Genomic DNA, 13,142 nt, shown 5'->3' on the forward strand with positions numbered 1-13,142 from the left:
AATTCAGTCTATTAATTGTATAGTGAACTCTGTAAATATTAAATCTCAAATGTAATTATTTCAACTGATACTTTTACATCCAGTTTGTTCCTTTGGCAATAAAGTAATCTTTAAAAGTGTGCTTGTATCTGTATAAACCAATTTATTTGTTTGCTATGCTACACTACTACATTCAGCACAGGTCTGGAAAGGAAAACCAGCCCTGTGGTTCATAGTTACATTGAATCCAGGGTCCTAGCCACCCCTAGCATTCCTATAATAAGTACCCCACTACCATTATCATGCTGCCAAGAGATTCATTGTCCTCTCCTTTATCATAAGTTAAACAAAAAATTGACCATGTTTATAAGACAAACATTTGTATTATCAACTAATCAAAACCGAAACCCATTGCCACCTTCAGCTAACCTGACTGCTCGTAGATACACTGATGTCCTCTCAAGCTTACAAACCAAATGAATACACGCATTATTCTCAAGCTAATGACGTGCAATCCAGCATACTCCTTTCACATTCACTCACACTCACCATCATGCCCAACCCTCCCCCAGAAATAACTTTGGATTCTGTCAAATTTGGCTTGTTTTTTAGGGAGTGCTTAATTGTAATGTCATATAAGAGTAAGGGCTGATTGATTTGTTTCTTAAAACATCTTCATTGTTATTTGCCTAACTTGCTAGAAAGATCAAATAAAAAATTGTCTAAATGGAATAGAAGCTTCAAACACATACATGGTACAAAAATAATCAGGCTGGTAACCAGTAATGTTCATAGAATAGAATTTTCTCTATCAGCAGGATCTCGGAGACTGCATTGTGCGGCCTAAAGCTAAATGCTAAAGAATACCATGCAAGATTGATATTTCTCCCATCATGACATTTTATCTCCATAAGAAGTTCAAAGCACTCTGACTGCACCTTGGTAATGATTAGTGTTAGGAGAAAGAGTCACATTTTTCATTTGAGCCTGCATACATTTAATGGAACTAAACTGAAATATTTTACACCAATTGTTTAGTATCTTGACATCTGAAAAACCTTAAAGCGAAGAAAGGTTAGATATAACATGTATCACTTCAAATAAAGTTGCTCCAAACCTGTAAATACAATCTCCTTGATGTATGATTGCAAAATGCTGAAATTTAAAATGGCTTCACAAGAAAGACTATGCATAGCTCAAGGCCAAATCAATCACAACTATGGAGGTTACAAAATAAATGAAGGAACCAAAATGTGTCGTGACAAAGCAGCTTTGTGTTTTTTCATTTTATTTGCTTGACAGCTGTCACATAAAGAGTAAATCTACACAGAAAAGGGTATGCTACTATACCATTAAAAACGATTCAGTGCACAAGCACTTGGAAAAAAACAGCAATTGTTTCTGTTATATAAACCCTCTGACTGCTTCTTCGTTGTTGGTAAACAAATTTCAAAGATTGGCGTTCAGTACCACATCAGATGTACCAATCCTCCCCCAATTCTCTCCATCCCCTTACATTGAGTAACTAACTGCCTTGCCTGTTTCAAACTTGATGTCCACATAATTCTTAAAACGTAATCTCTCCAAAATTAAACTTCTTGAATTCCCTCCCTTCAATGCTAACATTCCTCTAACAGTTTGCCTCAATGTCAATGGTTTAATCATCATCCAATCTCCACGCCCTTGGTGTCACCTTCGACCTCTCGTTCATCCCTCAAATGCAGTCCATTTTAATAAACTGCCATCTACATCTTAAAAACATTGCTTGCATTTGCCCCTACTAAACGCAAAATGGAACAAAAATTATTGTTCATGTGTTTGTTATCTCCCGTCTTAACTACCGTAACTATGTCTTGGCTGGCCTCCCTCATACCTATCTTGCCTCCTTGTAATCCATCATAAATGCAGGTGCCAGACTTATCTTCCTTACCAATCCCTCAACTAAGACCCCTTCACTGTCAATCTCTTCGTTGGTTGTCTGTACACATTAGGATTCAGTTTAAAAACCTGACTCACTTTCAAAGCTTTTCATGTTGGTTTCCCTAAGGACACCTCCTTACTTTTCTCCAAATAAACTCTTTCTGGTACCTTCTCATCTGATCATCTGATGATCGTTGTCTGTCTTCAGTTCTGATTTCTACCTCTCACCTACCTTTAGCTCACCCTTTGTAGTCTCCTGCTTTCAGTCTGCTCCAACGAGGTACACTTATGTGGCACTTTTACCTCTTGTGTATTATACCCTTACTCATTCTAGATTGTAAGCTTGTTTGAGCAGGGCCTGCATACCTTTTTTTATTTTATAGTGCAGAAGAATACGATGACACCATAGAAATCAATAAAAAATAATACAGGAGTGAGACTAGAATTAGTGGTGTTTTCATCTCCCTCCCATTACTTACACACATACTAACATGCAAACTTGCTCTAACACCATACACTAACACACATGACCATGCTAACCCATATACTAAGAAAATTTAACTTTTTTACTGTATGCTGATATATACTCAAGCTAACACCATACACGCTTAGACTTACTGGCCACTTTATTAGGTACACCTGTTCAATTGCTTGTTAAAACAAATAGCTAATCAGCCAATCACATGGCATCAACTCAATGCATTAAGGCATGTAGACGTAGTCAAGACAACTTGCTGAAGTTCAAACCGAGCATCAGAATGGGGAAGAAAGGGGAATTAAGTGACTTTGAACGTGGCATGGTTTTTGGTGCCAGACGTTTATTTCAGAAACTGCTGATCTACTGGGATTTTCACGTACAACCATCTCTAGGGTTTACAGAGAATAGTCCGAAAAAGAGAAAGTATCAAATCAGTGGCAGTTGTGTGGATGAAAATGCCTTGTTGATGTCAGAGGTCAGAGAGAATGGGCAGACTGGTTCGTGATGACAGAAAGGCAACAATAACTCAAATGTAATGTTTCCAGCACCTTGTAGAAAGTATGCCAGGAAAAATGAAGGCAGTTCTGAAAAAGACATACTCACATACTCACCCTATTCTACCTCATACCTACTTCACACTCTTACCTTGCCCAGAGCTTGCAGGATTTGGAGCAGCGAGGTAAGTGAGCTCACTTTTACCGCATTACGTGACCCTGCTGCATTCCTTTCTGGCCGGGAGGCTGGATCAAACCGTCCATTGTAAACCGGCTCCTTGAGGAGGCAGGAACAGAGCAGGGTCACGTAATGGGAGGTTACATCAACTGGGCCCCCATCTGGCTTTCTTGGATCAACTAGTAAGATTACCTTAGTTTGCCTACTCTGAATAACTCATTCTGTGGATTTTAACATTCAGCCATATGTTTGAAGACAGTAACAGACAGATAGATCTGTTTCTATAGATTCCAAAAACCATGGGGAAAAAACAGCTCAGATACCGATCCAGTACTTGCAGGGCTGAGTTAAAGGTAAATGCAGTAAGGTACCAATGACGCAAAAACACTAGTTACAGAGAAGTCAATGTTATCATTCATCTGTTAATATTTGGTGAGATTAAGTTCCCAGGAATAGATTAAAAATGTGGTTCTTGCATATCTAATTTCCTGGTTTTCAGGAAATTAGTTTAAAAAATCCTGATATTGTTCAGGAATGACTGAATAGCTATGTGTGTGGTACATTTCTCTGTATAGGGGATTTTTCCTATTAAGCACATCAGCTTAATCAGGTCGGCAAGTGCCTTTGGGATGCTTACGTATTGTAACAGATTCTGCACCTTCATTTTATGAAAATGTTTGGGACTGCAATTTTACATTGACTATCAGGGGTTAAATTATAATATTTTGTACATTCTGACTGCTGCTAGGGCACCTTGTATCTTGGTATCTCAGATTGCCTGTGTGGATGAACTTCCAAAGTCCTGCAACCCAGCACTTTTGACTGCCACTGGGGATAAGGCTTTGGCACCCTGCATCCTGGGATCTTAGAATGCCTCTGTGCATGAGGGGTTTGGCTTCTCTCATCCCAGTGTTTCTGACTTTTATGGGGGTTCTTCTGTTCCCCATTAATCCACAGAAGTGGATGGGCCTCTGCTTGTTTTAGAAACTATCCGCCATTTCGTAGTAACACTACTCGAGATGCTGGACATCCATCCTGACTCTGTTGGTGCTCCCAGATGGTGGTTTGAATCCACTACGAGGAGTATCAAATACGGCTGCTGCCACCTGTGTGACAGGAACCAGGGAGTCTAGCTGGATGTCGCTGTCCATCATTGCCACCTTCCTCGTAGTGAAAGCTGGCTACAAGATGGGTAGCTGCTCCTGGGAAAGGGGGTCTTCCCAAAGAGCCATACAACGAGTTACGAAGTGACACACCAGTCAGGATCCAAGAGAACATACTTTATTGCGACAGGGCCATAGTTTATATAGCCACTTTACCAGGGAAGGGCAAACACAGGAAACAGGAAAAGATTAACATAATTAACACATAACACAATGGCCTGGGATTATCCACACAACATAGGCACTGGCCTAATCTCCTCATATATTCAACAATGACAAATACACAAAAGAGGTGAAGGCCTAGATTAGACGATGAGTCATTCTTAATACACATAGAAAGAGGGTGAATATAGAAAATATTACCACTTAACCCCTGTAATTCAATGTAGAATTGCAGTCTCAATAATTTTCATAGAATGGGGGTCCAGCATTCGTTATGCTTGCGCTTTTCACTTATACTATTGTCAGTTTCTTGTAATCTATACAATATATCTAAATCTGATAAATTATGTTGCTACCTAAAATGTGTATGCCTAAAACCAATTTCTTATACTTATTTTTTTAACAATTTGTATAATTATTTTGTATTAAAAGTAGCATCTTATAATTAGATTTTCTGGTTTGTAATGCACTGGGCAAAGAGATGTTATATATTTTACCTACTTACGTATTTCTAGCATGTGTGTATGAGGCATATGTAAACCCATAATACCTCCTGCCTGGTGATACTTGACAATGCAGCGTGGGTTTCGTGTCATCAAGAATTAACAGTGCTTATGTATAAAAACATAGAAATACTTCTTAGGGTAAGATTTGAAAAGCGATCTTATTATCCTTTTAACCGATTGATTGGTCTTGTGATTGGATGAACCATTCCAGTCAGTTGGTATGAAAATAAGATCTTCAGACTTTACTCCCTAATCACTTTTTTACACATAGCCCCAGGTTTTCAGTAACATTTTTATTTATCTAAATGTTTACTTAGTTCACTTGCCAATATTTACATCTAAAATCTATCCATCCAGCACAACCCTGTCATTTAATATACGTTAAACTCTTTATTTTTATTTCTACTAATGAATGTCAATTCTGTTTTAGAGTCATACATTTAAACATAAAAGAAGGTTCCAAAGTTTATGTATGTAAACTTAAAAAAAAAGAATGGACAGATGTAGGTAACAATTTTGAGAAAATGGTGTCTTGCAATCAGAGTGCAAACAGAATCGTACATATGAAGGTAGATAACCTGTATTGTTGGTAGTGGTGTCATTGGGGGGGGACAAGGGGCACTCCACCCCTGGTGTCACTCATCAGGGGAGACACAGAGGTCCCAAGTTTCCTGGAAATTCCCCCCCCCTGTCTCTCTCAATATCTTCCTGTATTCTTCGCCAACCACTTCGGTGTCTCTGTCTCTTTTCCTGCAGCTCCGCTTCTACTCTTGCCTCTTCTTCTTCTGTCTTCTTTCTTTGTCCACTTCTCCTTGGTATCAGCTCTGTTGACCAGGCCTTCAGGAGTATTTCTGCAAAAGGATGGAGCCACGACATGCACCACGTGGAAAGGCTCCCCTGATTGGAGGAACAGGGTGTGCGCGGAGGCTCTGCCTTTTTGAGGAAACACTCTGTGAGGTATGGGAGAAGTAAGCGAATAAAGAAGAAAAAAGAGGCAAGAGAAGAAGCAAAGCTGCATGAATGGAAACAGGGATTTGGAAGCGATCAGCAGAGATGATAGAGGGACACTGAGAGAGCATGAGAGAGTGAGTGTGAGAGAGCGTGAGTAAAAGTGAGTGAGAGTGTGAGAGCGCGTGAGGGTTTTTACACTTTAAATGAGGTGCCAAATATCTGATCTGCTCCAGGTGCCAAATACAGTATTCTAGGCACGGCTCTGCTTATTGTTGAAGCCAACCTGGAAAATAAAGTAAAGTAAAATTGGGGATCACTCACATCAGTAACGTTAAGATTCCTCTAAGAAAGGCATAATCACTTTATACGGAGGTGTTTGTATTGAAACAAGTATACACATGTCAGTATTGCAATGTTGTGCGACACAGTGGTCACTGCTGCTTCAGAGTTTTGTTGTCAGTTTAAGTGCCAATGTACATGCTATCAGTAAAGACCTACAGCAGTAAATCAACTTGTCTAGAATTTAAATCTCATTAAAATGTATCTCGTTCAATTAACATTTATGTGTTGGAATTAATCAAAGCTTCAAAGGAGCTAAATCATCAATTATACAAAGGACATCATTTTTACAAGAGATTCAGCATATTCTTCTAGGCCACCACCAAAAAGAAAAAATCCCAGGAAACCACAATTCTTCACAAAAAATGAGGAAATGTATTTAGTGTTGCTGAGCCATAAAATAAATTCTGCAATTAATTGATATATAAAGAAATGTGTGTTTTAATACAGTTCGCTCACCAATTAGTTGAACATTATGAATAGGAAGTGACCAGTAATCAAAAAGCAGCTACATTGGGAAGTGATCCAGTTGTCAACATTTTTGATTTTGTATGTTTTTAATATTTATTGACAGGGAGTGATTTTTAGTAAGGGTCATGGACACAATGGACCATTTTTATTTAGGTTTTTCTTAAGTAAATCCCCTCCATCCCCTTGAATTGCTTTATACACAAGCCACTTGTTTAATGCTCAGGTCAATAATACTGAAACTTTTATGGCTGTGGATTCAGCAAACAAGGGTTAATTCATCATTAGATTCTCCACATCATCACTTGCCTCATAGCTCTATATTTACATGACAACTAGGTTTGTATAAGAAAAAAAAGAGCTTGAGGGTGAAAGGCAGCCAAAACAGTAATATCCTGCTTCTGTGCATCAGCTGATGTAGCTTGTTGGAGCTTCTCATATAAAGGGCAGTGTCTAGGGAGCAAGGAGTCCTTATAACACACTTTGGTGACTTTGAGTCTAAGCGCAGCGCCCTCTGCTGTTCACTTAAGATATCTACACCTGCCCCAATGCAACCTGCAATGATGATGTTCTCTTCCAAATACTGGGTCAGGAGGGGAATGTCATTGGATTCTGCAATCAGCCCGGATTTTCTACATACATCAACAGTGAGTACTGAACCAACAACTTTAACAAATATATTTAAGGAATGATATCACATTTGTTTCCATAAAGACATTGCATCCATAGCTAGACAATAAACTTTGTAACATTTCAGACATCTTATGATATTCTCAACCTGTTTTATGTGTTAGTGAATATTATGTAGTCTGCACTTTAATAACATTGCATATCTTAATATCAAGCCTTGTGAATCAAGTTATTTGCAGTTTTAAACTAAGTTCATAAATGAAGTCTACATTAGATTTATCAGTAGACATATCCCATTATCTAATGCAGGGACAAAGCTGAAGTCATTTTGCAGTGGAAGGAAAGCAGTGCAAAGCTTTGATGAATTAGTTTACTATGTGCAACTACGTGCAGTTTCTGAGATGGATTAGGATGTCCACATTGGTATGGTGGGTGTTTAGTGCACACATCCATCTTTATAAAAGATACACTAGCACAACATGTTATTCTTGCAATGAGACAATATTGTCTTTTATGAACAAATTAAAATTGGGACAACTTGCTTCTTCAGTTTATAATATAACTATATTTTCATTATCATCATCATAATAGTTTCCTTTTGACCTAAAACAGTGTGACCCAGACCTATAAACTATTATTCAACTCAATGACATGTCTCCTAGCTAAATATTGTAGAAGTTGTTATTTAGGGCAAATTAAAAGAGTTAAAGGTTGTATAGAAGTGTTACAGTTAATCAATTTTATTTATTTATTTATTTTTTTTTTAAGCTTAACTATAGTAAATAAATCACTTGTTTATTACCTGATGCGACAAAATCCAGATCAACGTGTAATAACTCTTTTTGTCCAGCTAAGCATAATAGGGCTTGTAGTGTACAGTAGCTAATGAGCTAAAGTTTGCCTTTCCAAGTTCTAATCTCTAGTGCCTCCTGCTGTAGTATCAGAGAATGTTATGATCCTTCACATCATTTCTGTTTTCTGTTGGAAAAAAATACATGGGCTATTAGTGATATTGGAGAACCAATTAAACTGACTTATAATAACTAGAATAAAATCAAAGAAGTTACATTGATTGCTTTGTAAAACATTCAATTAGAAATCACTTTACACAAGCATTCCCAATCCAAATAGCACCAATCATAGTGTCCATTAACACAGCATAAAAGAAGGGATAAATTATGTGTGAGGATGGAAGGTAAATTCACTTTTTATTATACTTATTTACTCTTGAGAGGCATAATTGAGATGCATTTTGTTCATTTTTTAATAATATCCCATAACCGTTTGTAGATTGTGTTTTATAACCATTCCCAAAATTACAGTTTTCTGGACAGTTAAATACAGGCGTCTAACATTGACATTTGTACTGGCCACTTTATTATGTGCATACTAACAAAAAGCACTGTTGCTTGTTTTACTTCTATGTGTTCTGAAATTTTTATTGCACATTGTATTTGGGTCATGGTGTCAGAAAGACGATAAGGACCTGTGAAGTACCGGCCCTTGAGTTTCCTGATAATAGGCTTCCAAGAAAACTGCTACAGAAGGTTCTGTTAGACAAACAATAAAAGCAAGATACTAAACTATCAAAGTTCTAACTGCAAACTACATGGGAATATAAATTAATTAGATATATCTCTGGGATCAGGCAGAGTGACAGAAGGGAGGAGGATAACAAGAAAGACAGACAAGCAGGTGAGATTATCAAAATGAAAAGTAAACAAATCCGGCTTTGCACATTATTACGGTTCATTTCTACAGCATTACCATAACTTACATTTTTGACTCAGCTTTACGTTGAGGCTAGAGTTAATACAGACTATATAGTAGCCAGTCATAAATATTTTCTTAAAGTAACACCTGAATGTATCTAATGACATCTTTCTAAGAACCAGTACTTGCCAGGAGGGTAAAGATATTCTGCACTTAATCACTTAAGGACCTCCACTGAGAAAAGCACTAGCCATGGCCACTCATTGACCAACACATTGTCTTTACATGGAGAATGCTATTGGAGGCACAGACCATATGCACATGCAAGGGCATCTATTATACTGCTAATGTGCATTAGTCTTTCTTTCATACATTGGGGCCATTTTTTGGGGTAACAGCCGGGCCCTGCCTGATCCAGGTGTGGATGTCGTAGTTGCCTACAACCAAGACTGGCCCTGGGACAAGCTAATATACTCAGATATTGTTAATCAGAATAGAACATGAAGGATTAAGCTCCAGATTGCTTGATCGTGAGAATCTGTCCATTCACCCTAAGGGTCCCTGAGATGTTTCTTTAAGTATATAATTAGCTATACATACCACATCTTAACATACGGTCTCATACAGAGTAGACCAACAGAATGTATGTCTTGTCAATGTAAACATTATAAAAAAGGACAACATGCATAGTTTTCAGTTATCAAATCCATTGCTTTATAACAATACAGTTAAAGCTTTATCATAGTGGCACACAAAAGGTTAAACGTAAATAATGCAATGCTGAATGGATCATTACTGTTAGGTTCTTGTCAAAGTCTTATGTCGAGCGATTGTATATATATTTTTTTTGAGACTAGTGCTCACTGCCACCCTTCCATCAATGTATATTTCTGCTTCTTTTTTTTTTTCCAGCGGGACAAATTGAGTGCTGTGAAAATTGATGAGAACAAATGTAGCAAAACTGAGCCAGCTGTTGAAATAGAAAAAACAGCAGTTGTCCTCACATTGAAAAATGAAGTCGGAGGATTATTACAAAATTTAAAAATTTTCAAGGTACATGTCCAAATCTGTTTTAGTTCAGTGTAGGTTGAAAAGAAATCAAAGCTTCATCTCACAATACAGTTCTTTATCGGTTTAATGAGTAGATCCACTTCATGTCTAAATAAAGATGTTATTTTTTGTGCAGACATAATGATTTCCTGAAATTATACTGTTTAGATTAATTTATTAATACGATTACTGAGCTGCTTATTAAAGCTACGCTTTCTTGAAAAAATGTTCTGACTGTAAGATCTTGGGGCACGGGCCAGCACTTACTCCATCTCCATTTTAGTATTCCGTAAACCGTAAAATGTTATGTACATCTGTCCGTGCTAAATCATTAAACATGTACATACACAAGAAACCCTCTAACTGGTCTCAATACTCTAAATTACATTGTATACACCTAGGCTATCAGATACAATTAGCATTTTTGAAAACCCCTGCCCATTGTTAAATGACATGGGTTATTTTATATCCAATATTTAGGAGTTTGCACCCAAATTGCCACAGGAGTAGGTAAGATAAGATAAGATGTACTTGGCAATGCATGAAAATCAATATGGCACATAAAAGGTTAAATACAATAAACCATATATTATAATTCTTATTCCTTTTTTGTTCACAGTAATTGCCAAGCTGACTGTGCTTAGAACATTAACGGTGGATGCTTTTGCATTGATTCTGTTGCCTTAGGCTCATCATTTAGAAGTTTGATTTTGGTATGAATAGCAGGGAATCGAGACCAGAGCTAAATATGTTCCCAAAAACGTTAGAACTATACTTTTATCTGTCTGGATAAACACATTACATTGATACCACCCATCTCTTAAATGGCATTCATTCAAAACCATTCATTACCTCTGCGGTGGTAACTAAGATTTAGTCTAATTCATAATGATTTTTGCAGATCATCTAGATATTTTTGTTCTCTAAATAAAAAAATCCTTTAATTGGAATGTGTCCTACAGCTCTCTTGGAATTTTACAAAAAATATTTTTTTTTTGTAATATCATTGAGGCTATAAAGGCCTAAACATTGAAAATGCTAAAATTTAAGCTTGTGAATTAAAAAAATCTTCATTCCATACTTTTTTCTGGGGACAGTTATAGAACATCTATAGTACAGGGCTAATGTATTATTATTTTTATAACTATCCCCAGTTCACTTTTTTTTTATCCTATTGGGTAATGGTACTTGATGTTTTCAAAACACAGCTACTAAACTTCCCCACTCTAGACCACCAACAACCAAAATAAATATATAAGAAATAAGAGGGGCAATGTCACAAGGTGCCCCACAATCCTGGCACATGGTCCAAAACATATTTATTATGCTTTTGAGTATAGGTGGGTATAGTACATGTTGGCCTGTGAGTTAAATGGTTCTTACTGTCATTGTATCTGTTCCTGTATTGGTCCAGGACCAGACTGTAGATGTTGGCAATGCTTTCTAGTAGTCGGGCACTTAAAACTATCAGGTTTCCATCAGAGAATTGTCAGGCCAGGTCAGGTGGGCCACATAGAGGTTTGATGTATTTGTTTTTTTGCCATCCATAGCTTAATTATGTCATACTGGGTTTAAACCCAGGCTGCTGGCATTCCCGATACAGCCCAAAAATGTCATTTCTTGGTACATACTTGACTTGCCGTTTAGACAATATGACCCTGTTCATATGCATTGCTTGATTCAGCAATGGTCCCTGATTCACTTGTTTTAGATAAAATCCATAAAGATACATATCTAAAAGTCTGTGTTTGTTCACTGCTTATTCAAGTATCCTTTCTGTGGCATAATAAAACACAGAGGGCCTACAGAGATACGCAACTGCAATGAAAAGTTGCTGAGGGATGTCCTTAAAGTTATATAAACCACTATATGCACTAGAAAAACAAGCAATGTTTTTGTGATCTAGTATATTCCCATAAAATTGCTAATCCCACTTTGTGTAGCAGACATTGACAGATTCTCAGAACTATTCCATGGGAATCAATCCACTGTTCTTCTGGTAGCCTAAAATAGATTAGTTTCACGTGTGAAGCCGAATTGTAATTTTTTTTTCGCTTAATGCCTCCACCCTTCAAGTGCTAGGTGCCCTAGGACAGAGCTACCCTGCTGTGTGCAAGCGTTTCTACAAAACTAAAAATACAAACATACAGTACAATTGCCCCCAGACAGCCAATTAAAATCCAGGTGAACCCCCCCACAATTTTCATGTAGCTTGTCACTAAAGGTTGCCTTTCCAATTAAGATAAATAATGTTGTTAAATACAGTAGACTATGACATGTTTTTTTCCTCCAACAGGAAAAATATGTAAACATTATTCACATTGAATCAAGAAAGTCCAAATCAGGAAATTCTGAAGTGGAAATATATCTAGAATTTGAATGTTCCAAGAAAAAATGCCAGGAGCTTATTCATCTGATGAAGCTTCAAAGTAACGTCATTTCCCTGAACCCAGCTGAGAGGATATGGAAAGAAGATGAAGGCAAGGCCCTTATTTAATGTGCATTTATTTCTCTTTAGTCTCTGTGTATGCTGCCCTGGTCTGTATTCCTTAAATGTACAGTCAGATTCATAAATATTTGGACAGTGACACAATTTCCATAATTTTTGCTCTGCATCCCAGCACAATGGATTTGAAATAAAGCAATCAAAATGTGATTGAAGTGCAGCTTACATTTAAGGGATTGAACAAAAATATCATATGGACCGTTAGGAAGTACAGCAATTTGTATACATTGTTCCCCCTATTTTAGTTTTAACTAAACTAACATCATCATAAACAAAAGGATGATTCTTAATACTTGGTTTCAAATCCTTTACAATGAATGACTGCTGGATGTCTAAAATCCATTGCCATCAAATCCTGGGTTCCTCTCTAGTGATGCTGTGCCAGGCGTTGAATGCAGCACAACTGTCTTAAGTTGCTGCTTGTTTATGGGTCTTTCTGCCTTCAGCCTTCAGCTTGAGGTCAGGTGAGCTGTTGAAGAATATTCCTCCTTTTTTTCCTTGAAATTTCTTTGCTTTTGCATCTGTTCTGTCAAGCGCTATCCTAACAGTTTTGCAGCATTTGGCTGAATCTAAGCTGAATTAAGACATTTTAACTGCTTATTTGT

General features: G+C 37.2%; 1 protein-coding gene across 2 annotated transcripts in view; it reads left to right on the forward strand.

The window, feature by feature from the left end:
• The first annotated feature begins 7,117 nt into the window (after positions 1-7,117).
• Positions 7,118-13,142, forward strand: part of TPH2 (tryptophan hydroxylase 2) — a 61,627-nt gene continuing 55,602 nt past the window's right edge. For both annotated transcript variants that reach the window (XM_053464968.1, XM_053464970.1), the window contains exons 1-3: positions 7,118-7,285; positions 9,894-10,034; positions 12,328-12,511. In XM_053464968.1, the coding sequence (XP_053320943.1) occupies positions 7,187-7,285; positions 9,894-10,034; positions 12,328-12,511 (424 nt within the window). In that variant the 5' untranslated portion in view covers positions 7,118-7,186. The remainder of the gene's footprint in view (positions 7,286-9,893; positions 10,035-12,327; positions 12,512-13,142) is intronic.

The sequence above is a fragment of the Spea bombifrons genome, chromosome 4 (assembly GCF_027358695.1).
Source record: "Spea bombifrons isolate aSpeBom1 chromosome 4, aSpeBom1.2.pri, whole genome shotgun sequence".
Taxonomy (NCBI): Eukaryota; Metazoa; Chordata; class Amphibia; order Anura; family Pelobatidae; genus Spea; species Spea bombifrons.